Source organism: Dendronephthya gigantea, unplaced genomic scaffold, assembly GCF_004324835.1.
Source record: "Dendronephthya gigantea isolate DGI-Jeju-01 unplaced genomic scaffold, DenGig_1.0 000002F, whole genome shotgun sequence".
NCBI classification, from domain to species: Eukaryota; Metazoa; Cnidaria; class Anthozoa; order Malacalcyonacea; family Nephtheidae; genus Dendronephthya; species Dendronephthya gigantea.
This window is the reverse complement of record NW_021163012.1, coordinates 597,547-609,669: the sequence shown is the minus strand read 5'-3', so window position 1 is coordinate 609,669 and position 12,123 is coordinate 597,547. Positions and strand designations below refer to the sequence as shown.

Below are 12,123 nucleotides of genomic sequence, written 5' to 3'. Positions count from 1 at the left end.
AATGAATGCATATTCTGGTTGTCCTCTGAAACATGTTTGCAGGGGAAATTAACATATACTTTGCAACTTACTGAATATCGCTTTTAAAACCATTCAACACAAAATCCTCGTCTGGGTTGCGTCTATTTGTACCTTTCATCGGTAATGGACGTAGATTGTAGATTTCGCTGCCGGTTTGCGTCTGTTTACGGCCTGCGCTGCTTGTAAACATTTTTAACTACGAAATATTAGGAAACAAAATAAAAAAATACAAGAAAAACATGAAGAAATCCAAATCACTAGAAATTTGTTTATTTTGATATTAGTTCGTTTCATAGCAACCAAAAACATAGAGGTAATGAGGAGTAATTGTGGTGTAATAAAGTACTTTTAGCAATATCCCTATACGTCCCTAATATATGGGGTAATGTGTAGTATAAAGGGTGAAAAAGGGATTTTTATTAATGCCCCCAAATACCCCTCTGAATGTAGGGTAATTTTGGATAGATATGGAACTTAATGGATCAATGACCGAGCGGCTTTTTATCCCAATTCATCCCATATTCTTTCTTTTTCTCTGGTTTTCGTTCAGAAAAACAAAATGAAGTAAGTTGTTAAATCCACTTCAATCTGAACAGAAAAACATAATATATTTTTTATTTCTGATCAATAAGAAGCTCCAGTGATAGCCCTACTTCTTTTACCAATGGTATTTCTGATTCTAACCCTACAACTATCAGGAATTTTTGGTCAAACTTAATTGATCATTCCTTGTTATGATTTCATATAAATATTGTTGGTCACTAGTCATGAAAATGCGTTGTTATCTCCCATATTACCCACTAATAATATAGAGAAACAGTTGTTATTTCATTTTGGTGTGAATGTATGTGTTGGTCGTGTTTATAGATTGTATATTTTTATGGTTTTTAGGCTAGAAGTGTGTCATTATAGTGGCTACAAAATCTACCCAGGTCATGGGAAAAGGTACATCAGAATTGATGGCAAGGTATGTGAGCTTGTAAACCAATAATGCTCAATGTGAAATACTGTACAATTTAACTTAAGGTCCTTCTTTTTGTTGCCATTACAGTGTTTCAACTTCTTGGTAAAGAAATGTGAAAGGTCATTTCTCATGAAGAGGAACCCAAGAAAGATATCTTGGACTGTGTTGTATAGAAGAAAACACAAGAAAGGTTCCATTGAAGAGGTCTCAAAGAAGAGGACAAGGAGGAATGTCAAATTCAATAGAGCTATCCAAGGGGCAACTCTTGAGAATATCATGGCAAAACGAAATCAAAAGCCAGAAGTTAGAAAAGCCCAACGAGAACAAGCAATTAGGTTGGTGATGCTAAAAGATTACATCCCAGACTGAGTTATTTCTCAATGATGATTCCATTACCTACATTGTTTGAGGGTAACCTCTGAAAGCAAATATATTAACTGAGAGAAATATCTCCGATTTTTCACAGAAATTATTACCAGGCAATATCAGTCTACTGCATATATAATAACTTCTGCTGGTAAACAGAGTAACATAGTGACACAACCCATGTGCATTGGGTCATGAGTTAGTAAGATCATATTATAAATATCCACAAATGATATGTTTGTGAATTGAAATGTTTAGAGCTGCAAAGGATAAGATCAGGCAGAAAAAAGAAGTTAAGAAAATGGCAAAGGTATATATTTGATTGTGTCTTGCAAACAAAAGGATGTGGGTTTGATTCGTATTATTGCAGAGCTAATTTTTTTCAGCTTGCCCAGCTGGTAACAAAGTATATTTAAATGTTCTTCAACTTAGCCTGTTTAGAGGCAAACCAGTGGGAACACTGTTGTTTAGGGCAATCTAGTCATGTGCATATCCACTAGAGTATATTGTTTTAAGCTATAAATTCCAGACACAGTTTTGTTAAACATATTTTGGTAATTTTAAGGTCCAACAACAGCAGCCTGTGAAATCCAAGGCTCCTAAACAGAAGGGAGGAAAGGGTGCTGGTCGTGTGGGTGGAAAACGCTAAATGTATATTTGCTTTTTGCAATAAATATGATTTCACTCGTATTTCGATTCTTCTTCAATTTAAACAAAATAGCTGGAGAAAGCAAGGGGTAGATTATGGTTTGTTATTTATGCTTTTTATATCATCAAAGAAATATGCATTCAAATTGATGAATTCATAAAATTACCACCTCGAACTAAACTTTATTAATTGCAAAACCACTAAGACTACAAATTATATACATTAAGATACACTTATTCCCAATAATTTTAGGTCAATAACATGTTCTATAAAAAACTAATAATCAATCATATATAACAATAACAATCAAGTATTTATATATCATACATTTAAACTTTAATACCAGTCATATTTACATAAATCATTTGAACCATGCACATTGTATGTTAATTCATGGCAAACTAGAATGCCTGTTACGTCCAACACTGCTGGTTTCCTTATAATAAAGTAGTTTTTCTTTCTTCTGAAAGCAAATGTTGCAAAGGCCTTGATTGTCTTTGGTTCCAAACCTTGGGCAACCTTTTGTAGGGCATGGTACAAGATCTTGTGCACGTTTTCCTTTGCGTGGTGAAGGTGGAGCTGAGCAACTTTGGTTTGGTGAAGAAATTGCCTGGAAAAAAATAAAATTTCATAAGCTTGGATGTTTGATGATGATAGGTGCACTAGTTTAATCAGGTTCTTTATTTCATTTAGTTTACTTAGGTTTATTTATTTCAATTTACCTCAAAGTAAAATGGTTTGCGTAGTGGCTCTAATTGGTGTTGTTCAGAACTTGCAGTCTGTGCAAGCCATTGCGCTTGTGATCTGTCTTGTTCAGCTTTAATTCTTTGCCTATCATATTCCTCTTGCAAGGCTTTTGCATGACATTGTGAGCAGAGGTAGTTGTTCTCTGGAATACCATAAAATTGGCAGTTTTTGTTAATACATTTTCCTTTACCGTGTTTTTGGTCTGGCTTGCTCTGGGTGCGACTCTCGTATTCCTTGAAGTGCTTAAAACATAGTTCTCTATGGTAAGTCACTGATGGCATATTACAGCCAGAAACGTGGCAAACTTTAAAGACAGTATTTATTTCTCTAGAGTCTTCAATGTGACTGGATGAACAAGCTTTGCAGTAAATATCATCTGATTGTTCAAGAGGATTGTTACACATTCGATTGAAGCAGAACAGTCTGGAACTTTGACGAGGTAAAGCTGGACTTGGTTGACCAACAACACTTAAACTGTTCTCAGCTTGCTTCACACGTCTTTCCATTGCACGTGGTTCACTACTTTGCGAGGAAGTTGTGGCTGCCCAGTCTTGAAGGTTAGGATTATGAATATAGTTTGAATAACACTCGTGACACTTTCCACCAAAATATTCACCAGCATCATTTGGGCAGTTGCTGTTGCAACATTTGTTGCTAGGAGGTGCAGAAGGGGTTGCCATGACAGGAGCTTCTTCTTCTAGAAGTGCACGGTATCGGGCAAAACAGGATGAGCAAAGACCTTCGTAGTCTGGACTTCCAGCAAACGTACATCCTGGCGATGTACAGAGTTGAGGTTCACTTTTCCTACACCGATGGCAGTAGTCGTTTGTGCGGGAGGTGTAAAAAGTGCAAACTGAATTTTTGCATCGCTTGTGGGCACTACAGCATCTTGTGTTGTTCTGGGCTACGACCTCAGTTCTCCTATCATGGAATTGCTCGCTGCATGAAGGGCTGCCAGGTGATGGTGATCTATAGTTTTGACCAGATGATATTTGCCTCTCTGTAAGTTTTTTCATATAGACTGCTTGCAATGCACCAAAGTAAGTTTTGAACATCCGATGGAGGTGGACCTCAGGCTCCTGAGACTGCATGGTAGCCACAAGAATCGTTCTCGTAGCTTCATTTTCAGTGTAATCTACTTTTGAACAGTTCAAGTACTCACGCAACAACCTGTCAGAGCTCTGCAATTCGTCTGGTAGTACGAAATGTAACTGCATTGGTTCACCATTGTATTTAACTAATGGTACTGCATTTTTATTCATTCGGAACATATCTTCACCAGTCGCACTACCATCTTCTGTCATCACTAGTGCCATAAAATGACCCTGATGGTAGCCAATCACAACAGGGGATTTAACACAATCAACAGAGTCGCACAGCAGTGGCAGGTATATACCTCCAAGATTGACATCTGAAAGTGATTCATCATAGTTTCCTCTGAGGATGTCATCACAGAGAACCAGAATTGGGCGGCGAAGAAGGTTTGCCAAAACAAAAATATGAATTTCGCCAAGTGCATTCAAGGAATTTGTTGAAGCAAGTTCTACAGTTTTCCTCCAGTCTTCATCCCATTGTTCATTGCTGCAATCTACAGGGCTCCCATTTTGTTTCTCAAGGCGTTGCTCCTCCTCAAACTGCCAACGTTTTCTAAGCATATCTAGTATAGAAAATATTCAAATATGAATAAATCATCCCATATGATCTTACAACCAAGATTCTTCAACTTGGGAATTTAAAGCTTAGCTTAAGGAAGTTAATTTTAGTCTCAAAGTTCCTTTGTTAAGTGCTGGCATGAATTATGATGAGAGAGGAAGTTTGGCTTTATTTACATCTGAAACCATCTTCTTCCTGTGCTTAGGTTTAATTCTTAGGACTAATGAAAATGGGATGAAAATAACCATTAGGTAGATTCCAGAATGATTGAAAACAGCAGGAAGCTCATGTATTACATGATTAACATACCTAACTTTAGAGCTAAATAATCAAGAGTTTTTATAAAATTCTAATATCAAGTCGCCCACAATGAAATAGCCCAAATAATAAATAATTTACCTGTTTGATCTTCTATCAAAGCTTGGTAAACACTTTTCCTTAACGTCAATCTTCTATCTTGTACAGCCCACATACACTGTGAAACTGCGTGCATCAAGCAGTTTCCATCACCCAGCGTTTGAAGTGGTAAAAATTTAGGCAACATTTTACACCAGTTAACACATTTCGCCTCCTCTAGTTCCTGCATGACATTGAAATCAACTAAAACTGATAGCAAGAATTTACGAAAATCTTGATCAAAACGAGTCAGACTTGGCAGGATGAAGTCGTGTCTTGGTAGTTCAAGGAAGAAGCGAGGTCGTCTGTCTGCGGGAACTGTGATATCACGTTCAATGCGATCACGTATTGCAGAAGATGTGTTAACATCAGTTAGGGACATCGTTCGCTCTAATCGTGGATTGTCCATTCTTAATCTTGATCACTAAAAGATACAAATGAATAATATTTATTAAATAACTCATACTTTTCTTCAGATGTTATAAAAATACTCCACTCAAATGTGTTATAACTTCTCCCAAACTAAAAAACGCCCTTTCGTTATTCCAAATCAGGCATAAGTTTCTGACTTTTTGTGGATGATTAAAACAAATTTAATAAAAGAACGAGGCGATTCAAACGATAGGACGTGATTATTCGCTGTCTTCATTCTTCAGTTTCAGATATTCAATACTTTCATATTATATGTGGTAAATTTCAAAATGTTTCAAAACCTTGTACCTTCGAGATGCTTCCTGATCTTCCTTCTATTGATTGAGAAACTTCTAGTGCAAATTTAAGTTTATAAGTACTTTTAACTCACCTTAACCGATGATATTGGATCCTATGCTTTCGAGTTTCGAATACTTTAAAAACGGTTTGAAACGGACGTTTCTTTTTATTGTCAACAATGGAACGCCTCCTTTCAGGAAATCTTTGTCCTTTGTAATCACTTGAAATCACGCACAAGTAAGATGATATGGGATGAAATTGAAATATCAGAACTTTTATAACGAAAAAGGACCGAAAGTACCTGTATATAGGTTTCGTTTTAAATATATTCCCCGTAATTTGAATTCAAATTTAATAAAAAACGAGTCGATATTATCTCATGACTCACAAAAATTCCCGATTCGAGGGGAAATCCCTACGCATACGTAATCGAACACGTCATTGCTCTTGATATACTCAGTAGGTCCTGGAGAGTCGGTTTCTCAACAACGAATGTTTTTCCGATTAGAAATTATTTTAAAGTCTTATCATTTGCTGATGAGATGTGTGACACTAAATTGATTGCAACAGGCGTATTGAATTTGAAATAATTGAATATTTATCTCCAAAAAATTCTTCTAAATATCCACTTGTATGACCCACTATACAACGGAATAATTAAGCAGGTCCAATCCCTTTCGGTTAAAAGCGAATATGACATAATTTGTTTTTCACAATCCATATCAAATTTCACAGTCTTCCCCATGCAAGATTTCCAAGATAGTTTTTCTTGTGTAGATAAGTAACAAGAATTCTCCATAGTTTTGCAAGAAATTAAATAGTTCTGCCACTATGGTCTAAGTTTAAGTTAGAATATTCGGTCTTGCACGTCCAAGGTTTTGGGTTCAAGGTTCAAACCAAAGGCGTTCTCTAAATAGATCCTTTTTAGGCAATGGATATTGATACAAACAATGAATTAAAATTATATTAAAATTATGATTCTCTAATATGGCGTTCAGGACTTGGGTGTGTTCTGTTCTTGAGTTTAGAATGCATTTAAACTGATTCGGTTTCAACCTTTCGTCGGAATACGGCTTGAATTCGTAAACGAGGAAGATATCAGTCATATCCGTCTACGAAACTAGTTTTTTTTTACTAGTTCTTTTATTAGCGCAGATCAGACGTGAGTGGCACGTGATCTGATCCCTCACAGATGTTAGGAACTTCATGTGGTTTGTTTTAAGTCTGTTTTTAGTTACATCATCAGGTTTTCGGCTGTTTTTTACAGGACATCCGACAGAATCGACACAAAATCCCCGGTAAGGACTATTTTTGTCCAGCCCATTGAACTCAACGGTCCATCCTCCCACTGTGACGTCAGAGTCTCGTGCGCAGATTTCGCAATGATGAATTTTTTATTAACGGAGTGGAAACACCGGTATGGTGCATTGTACTAGACTATGGTACATTGATTTGCACAAGTAGCAATTAGTACCACAGTCAGATCAGTGCTACCATTACTAATAAAATGGCAACTGGAAAGGGAAAGGTAGCAATTATAGGCAGGTATGTTGCATATTTCATATATCATACATGTATAAACATTTTTCATCAATTATTATTGTGTATTTGTAGTGGTTTGATTGGCAAGTCTTGGTCAGTTGTAAGTATACAGTAATGTTGCTTTCTAAACATTTTTGTAAAATAATCTTTTAAAAACTATGATAAAAGCTTGTTATGTTAATGAGAAATTTTGCTATAGCTTTTCTGTCGGGCTGGATACGAGGTTAATATATATGACATTGATGAGAAGCAAGTGTCAAATGCCTTGTCTGGGATTCTTGAATCATTGCAAGAGTTAGAAAGCCAAGGATTGCTTAAGGATTCACCAATCAACTCTGCTCAAGAGGCGTATAAGTTGGTTACTGGTTGTAATGATCTTGGAAAAGCTATTGAAGGAGCCATTTATGTGCAGGTTTGCCCACTGAATGAATGAATATTCAAGATCCTATTAAATGAGGCTCCATCATATTAAAACAAAATGTTACTTTTTTTAAGGAGAACACTCCAGAAAATATTGACATAAAAAAGAAAGTTTTTCTAAATCTTGATGGTCTTGTGAAAAATGATGAGATCATTCTTGCTAGTTCAACATCTTGTATTGTTCCTTCCCGATTCAGTGAAGCTCTCAAACATCGCAAACAGTGCATTGTGGCTCATCCGGTAAGATAAACAACTTTGTTTATTGGTCCTTTGCAACATAATTCTTTGTTAACACAAGATTGTACAATGCAATACCTTATTTCAAAAGGTGAACCCTCCGCATTATGTGCCACTGGTTGAGATAGTACCAGCACCTTGGACGGAAAGCTCAGTTGTAGAGAAAACAGTAGCAATAATGAAAGATATTGGACAGGCACCAGTGACTTTAAAGAAGGAAATGAATGGGTTTTTATTGAACAGGATACAATATGCTATCATTATGGAAGGCTGGCGACTTGTCGAGGTAACATTACAGGTCACTTGTAATGTTAATCCATTGTATTTGCTTTATAAAAGATTATTAAAACTATCTGTTACGTACTAGACGTTAGATGTGAACACTGAACAGTAATACTGTCAATTTCACTGAATTTTTGTTGCAAGATATGTACGCAAGAGTACCTATTTTTTTGTTCTAAACTCAGGATGGTGTGTGTACGCCAGAGGATGTCGACACAGCCATGAGCAAGGGACTGGGATTGAGATATTCATTCATGGGTCCATTTGAAACAATGCACTTGAATGCTGGAGGTCAGTGCATGAGGATGAAGCTTATTAGTTCACTTTCTACTTGAAGAGACATCATTCCTAAATTATTTTCACTTTGCCAATTTGCTCTACATGTAACAAATGGTAACAAAGCAACATTCAACACTAAAAACATCTGTTCACTTAGAAATGTAAAAGTTATATATCTAGGGAGGTTTCTAATCTGGCTGAATGAACTTAACCAGGAAACACTAGAGAAATGGTCGCATCTATATAGTACTACTTATGCTTAGAGTTTGGGGCATGGTAACCCTTGAATTCACAACGAAATTGTGTATCATTTCAAACGCAACACGTTCGTTTTCGGTTGACCATGATCTCCCGGACAAATATGTGATTTGTACAATTATTGTTATTAAATGTTATTTTAATACGTCAGCTAAGTTTCTGAATCATTTCAGGAATTTTGGATTATTGTGAGAAGTATGGAGCGAATATTGAGAAGATTTGCACAGAACAGGGATCATCAAGATCTCTTGCTGGTTCAAACACAGCACATGTTGTTCATAATGCAATGTGTGAAGCAAGTGCTCCTGTTGAGAAACTAGAGGAACGCAGAGCGTGGAGGGACAAACGATTGTCAAGACTAGCTGTCCACCAAGCAAGCCAGAAAGATTGATGATGAAATTAATATCATAAACAAGACTTTGATTAAAAACATTTTTCCAAAATTAAAAGGTCATTTTAAAATTATATTACAATTCTAAACTTATAGGAATCTAAGTAATTGCATTACAGAGGTTAATTTTTGATAAACTATCATAATTGTATGTCCTTACTTCCCCGGTTTCCATTATAGGTTTCCTGTGCTTAGCCTTTCGGAACGAGTTTACTTTTACTTACATGACGATTTGTTAATTTTCAAAAGAAATTTGGCAATTATACCGGTTTTGATAAATGAATTTGAAAAAAAGGATTTTTCGAATTCTTGGAATATGTGGCTGCCAATTTTTGAAATAATCCTAACGTTGCTTTTCTTCACCCCATCATAGCTGGCTAAACCTGCCTTTTAAATAACTTGTTTATTAGTCCTTCTCTCTTCAGTAGTGTATAAATCACTCAGTTTCACCGAATGCTGACACATTTTGACACTCTTTACTGAGTACTTTGGTCACCTTTGCGTTCGTGCGACAGAAAAATACCAGAGCTCTGTTCAAAAATTATACGCTGCTCTTTCACGATTCCTGAAAAGATTAACAGAAACATTAGCTTTATTTGCAAAGGGATGCTTGCCCAGGACAGGAAAGCGAAAAACGTTTGATACATTTTGAAGCAAAAACAAAAAGGATAGCATGATTTCAACAACTATGCATTAATTTCATTTTCTGAGAGGGATTTTCATTATCAACTCTTTATTTTGAACCACAGACAACTAAATACTTGAAGAAGTTAATAGGATAATCCGATAATGTCGGTGTCTGAAGCCCGCGCTCATGCAGTTTTTAAATTAAGCCTATTGTCAACTGCCTGACTCTTTGGAGGAGAATTGATTTAATTTCCTTTATTACTTTATAACGAGGAAAGACCATTTAAGATACAGGGAATCTAAACACTAATTAATTTGGATTGTCAGATTCTAATCCATCATGACTTTGTTTTAAGTACTTGTCAAGTTTTTTTTACTACTTTTTATGAAACATTTGACAGTAAGATCAATTAATTGATAAGCAACTGAAGATTTTAATGCAAAACTTTAATGGTTTCTAGGAGATCTAAGGAACTTATAAAAAAATAGGAGAGTAGATCTGTTTTCATATAAATGACACCTGAAATGTAAAAACACTACAAAATAACAACGGTCGCGGTTTGCACCGCTTCTCTCACCTAAAACATATCATTTATGCACATGAGATTGAGAGATGATATTTGGTAGACTGGTGAAGATAATGAAGAACTAACGCAGCCTAAACACAGCATTAAGACTATCTATTTTCAAAGACTTCATTCCTATCAATCTTCGTTCATTTTTGTATGTTTTTTACTCCTTTAGTGTCTCATAAGCATGTCGACATATTGGCATTCTTTGTGGTATTTAAGTAAAATGGTATTCGTTGAGTGTATTTGAATCAAGGTACGTTTCTGTCAAAGTTCAACCAATCAGATCTGTGCTTCCTTATTAATGCCCACCAATCATGCATTGCGGGAGTGCGTGGTTGTACACATTTCCTGTATTATTTCGCCGATGAATGTTACTGCCTCAAACCTAGGATGTAAATTAATGAGGAAGTGAGCAGTTAATGCAAATTTTTCATAGTTCCTGGCCCCTTGGATTGATGCGATTTAAGAGATGTCTCGTTGGCATAAATTGCGCGGGTTTTGTGCAATTAAAATGAATAAAATTTTACTGAAGTTTCCCCTAAAGATAGCTGAAACTTCTTTAAATAAGATAATGTCATCGTTGAAAACATGGGCTCCATTTGCGACAAATGCTCAGTTTAAACCAGAGTTCAACCGAATTTGCAATACCAGTCAGCAGTACTTAAAAAGAGCAGCATAACTGTCATAGAAGAGATTTGTAACCTATATCTTTCTTTATTTTTACACCTGTGTGCAAGATTATAACACCGTGTCAGAAAATCTGCTGGAGGGATTGATGTTAAGAAAGTCTCAAGCCAATTATAGTTAGTTTTATCCTGTTATATCACAGCTGTGGACTTGTATACATTATAGAAGAGGTTTGCATGTTTATGAAGCATTTGAAACCAGGATGACGGTTTTGACCTAAACCGGCGACATTTTTGATGGGATTTTTATTGTCGTAAAAACGAGCAAGGTCATGCAAATTAATTTTGTACGACCTGTTGACGTGATAACCACATATCATTTGTAATTTAGTTCAATCTAGAAGCAGCATTTTCAGGTTTCACTGTCAGCTTCATGTCAAAAGCGGTCAGTTTCTGTTGGTGATAACACAACTGATATCAATGCTAGTAACTACGCGCATATACATGACTGAATGTAGATAAAGTGTTCACCATCCAGTTATGTTTATTTAGCTGAAGGTTTAAAATAATCAAGCTAATCAACTCTAAGAGCAATAAATAAACACTATCAGCATAGCGTTGAGCACACGTTAAGCGACTAAACAAATATATCCCATACCTGTCACTTATTTTCAGGCATTTAGCGCAAAATCCCCTGTGATCCGAGTAAGAATTCAAACGTTTTTTTCAGGAGATCAGAAAACTGCAGCCAGATTTGGCCAGAAAGAAAATTAGCTTGTGAGAACTGAGAGAGATGTTGTGAACCTTTCAGAAACCAAGGCCTGAATGTCGATCTTTAGGGGAAGAAATTGTGCTAAATATACATGATAGATTGTTTTATAAGGTATAATCTATGAACTCGATGATACCACAGTAATTGAAATCCAATATAGATCGGGAATATTAACCTTTTCCGTATCTTGTAGTTAAGACAAGGAATGGTAAAAATTCACAGCTTCAGGCCTATTTCTGCTGTTAACGTGGTTAAATGATATAATACACTTTTCTTCGTTTGCGTCGATCCTAAACTTGGTGGCATTATTCCCTGATAATTAGATCATTTCCGCGACCAAAAATGGTTAAAGTGATCATCCTGAGCAAAAGAAGCACAACCTTCAGCTTTAACATGTAATTCTTGTCTTTTTGCATGCTTGAAACATTATTTTTAATCGGAGAAATTCCCCCCGGGTCGTCGCCATGTTTGATCGCTGAAATATATTACTAGGAAACTATGATATAAAGCTTAGTAAAATTTATGTTAGGTAAGGTGAATTAAATTATTTTAGCGCAGAATATGCTAATTTTAAGAACTTTGATCTTGTTTTCAATCTCAATCTTGAAAA

At 35.9% G+C, this 12,123-nt stretch overlaps 3 protein-coding genes and 1 non-coding gene across 6 annotated transcripts; 3 read left to right on the top strand and 1 right to left on the bottom strand.

Annotated features, from left to right (window-relative positions):
• The first annotated feature begins 514 nt into the window (after positions 1 to 514).
• LOC114537092 (60S ribosomal protein L24-like) lies at positions 515 to 2,041 on the top strand. Its single transcript, XM_028558225.1, has 5 exons — positions 515 to 585; positions 913 to 988; positions 1,073 to 1,320; positions 1,610 to 1,661; positions 1,917 to 2,041. The coding sequence occupies exons 1-5, from the start codon at positions 581 to 583 to the stop codon at positions 1,998 to 2,000; spliced, it is 465 nt and encodes a 154-aa protein (XP_028414026.1). The 5' UTR covers positions 515 to 580; the 3' UTR covers positions 2,001 to 2,041.
• LOC114538603 lies at positions 1,358 to 1,433 on the top strand. The gene has a single exon (XR_003688776.1). It is a non-coding gene; the product is annotated as a small nucleolar RNA SNORD34 (small nucleolar RNA).
• A 120-nt stretch (positions 2,042 to 2,161) lies between the features above and the next one.
• On the bottom strand, positions 2,162 to 5,905 carry LOC114537034 (tumor necrosis factor alpha-induced protein 3-like). Of its 2 annotated transcripts, none has more exons than XM_028558219.1 (4): positions 5,517 to 5,551; positions 4,800 to 5,220; positions 2,723 to 4,404; positions 2,162 to 2,610 (listed from the first exon to the last, which is right to left on the bottom strand). In XM_028558219.1, the coding sequence occupies exons 2-4, from the start codon at positions 5,203 to 5,205 to the stop codon at positions 2,392 to 2,394; spliced, it is 2,307 nt and encodes a 768-aa protein (XP_028414020.1). In that variant the 5' UTR covers positions 5,206 to 5,220; positions 5,517 to 5,551; the 3' UTR covers positions 2,162 to 2,391. The 2 variants fall into 2 exon arrangements, with proteins under 2 accessions (XP_028414020.1, XP_028414019.1); XM_028558218.1 differs by lacking the exon at positions 5,517 to 5,551 and adding an exon at positions 5,599 to 5,905 and having other exon boundaries at positions 2,163 to 2,610.
• A 326-nt stretch (positions 5,906 to 6,231) lies between these two features.
• On the top strand, positions 6,232 to 10,365 carry LOC114534577 (lambda-crystallin-like). 2 transcript variants are annotated; one of them, XR_003688144.1, is made up of 8 exons: positions 6,232 to 7,052; positions 7,122 to 7,149; positions 7,249 to 7,461; positions 7,545 to 7,709; positions 7,798 to 7,992; positions 8,174 to 8,279; positions 8,699 to 8,975; positions 10,288 to 10,365. XR_003688144.1 is itself a non-coding variant. In XM_028556043.1 (7 exons), the coding sequence occupies exons 1-7, from the start codon at positions 7,015 to 7,017 to the stop codon at positions 8,914 to 8,916; spliced, it is 963 nt and encodes a 320-aa protein (XP_028411844.1). In that variant the 5' UTR covers positions 6,232 to 7,014; the 3' UTR covers positions 8,917 to 9,172. The 2 variants fall into 2 exon arrangements, 1 of the variants encoding a protein (XP_028411844.1); XM_028556043.1 differs by lacking the exon at positions 10,288 to 10,365 and having other exon boundaries at positions 8,699 to 9,172.
• Positions 10,366 to 12,123: the final 1,758 nt, after the last annotated feature.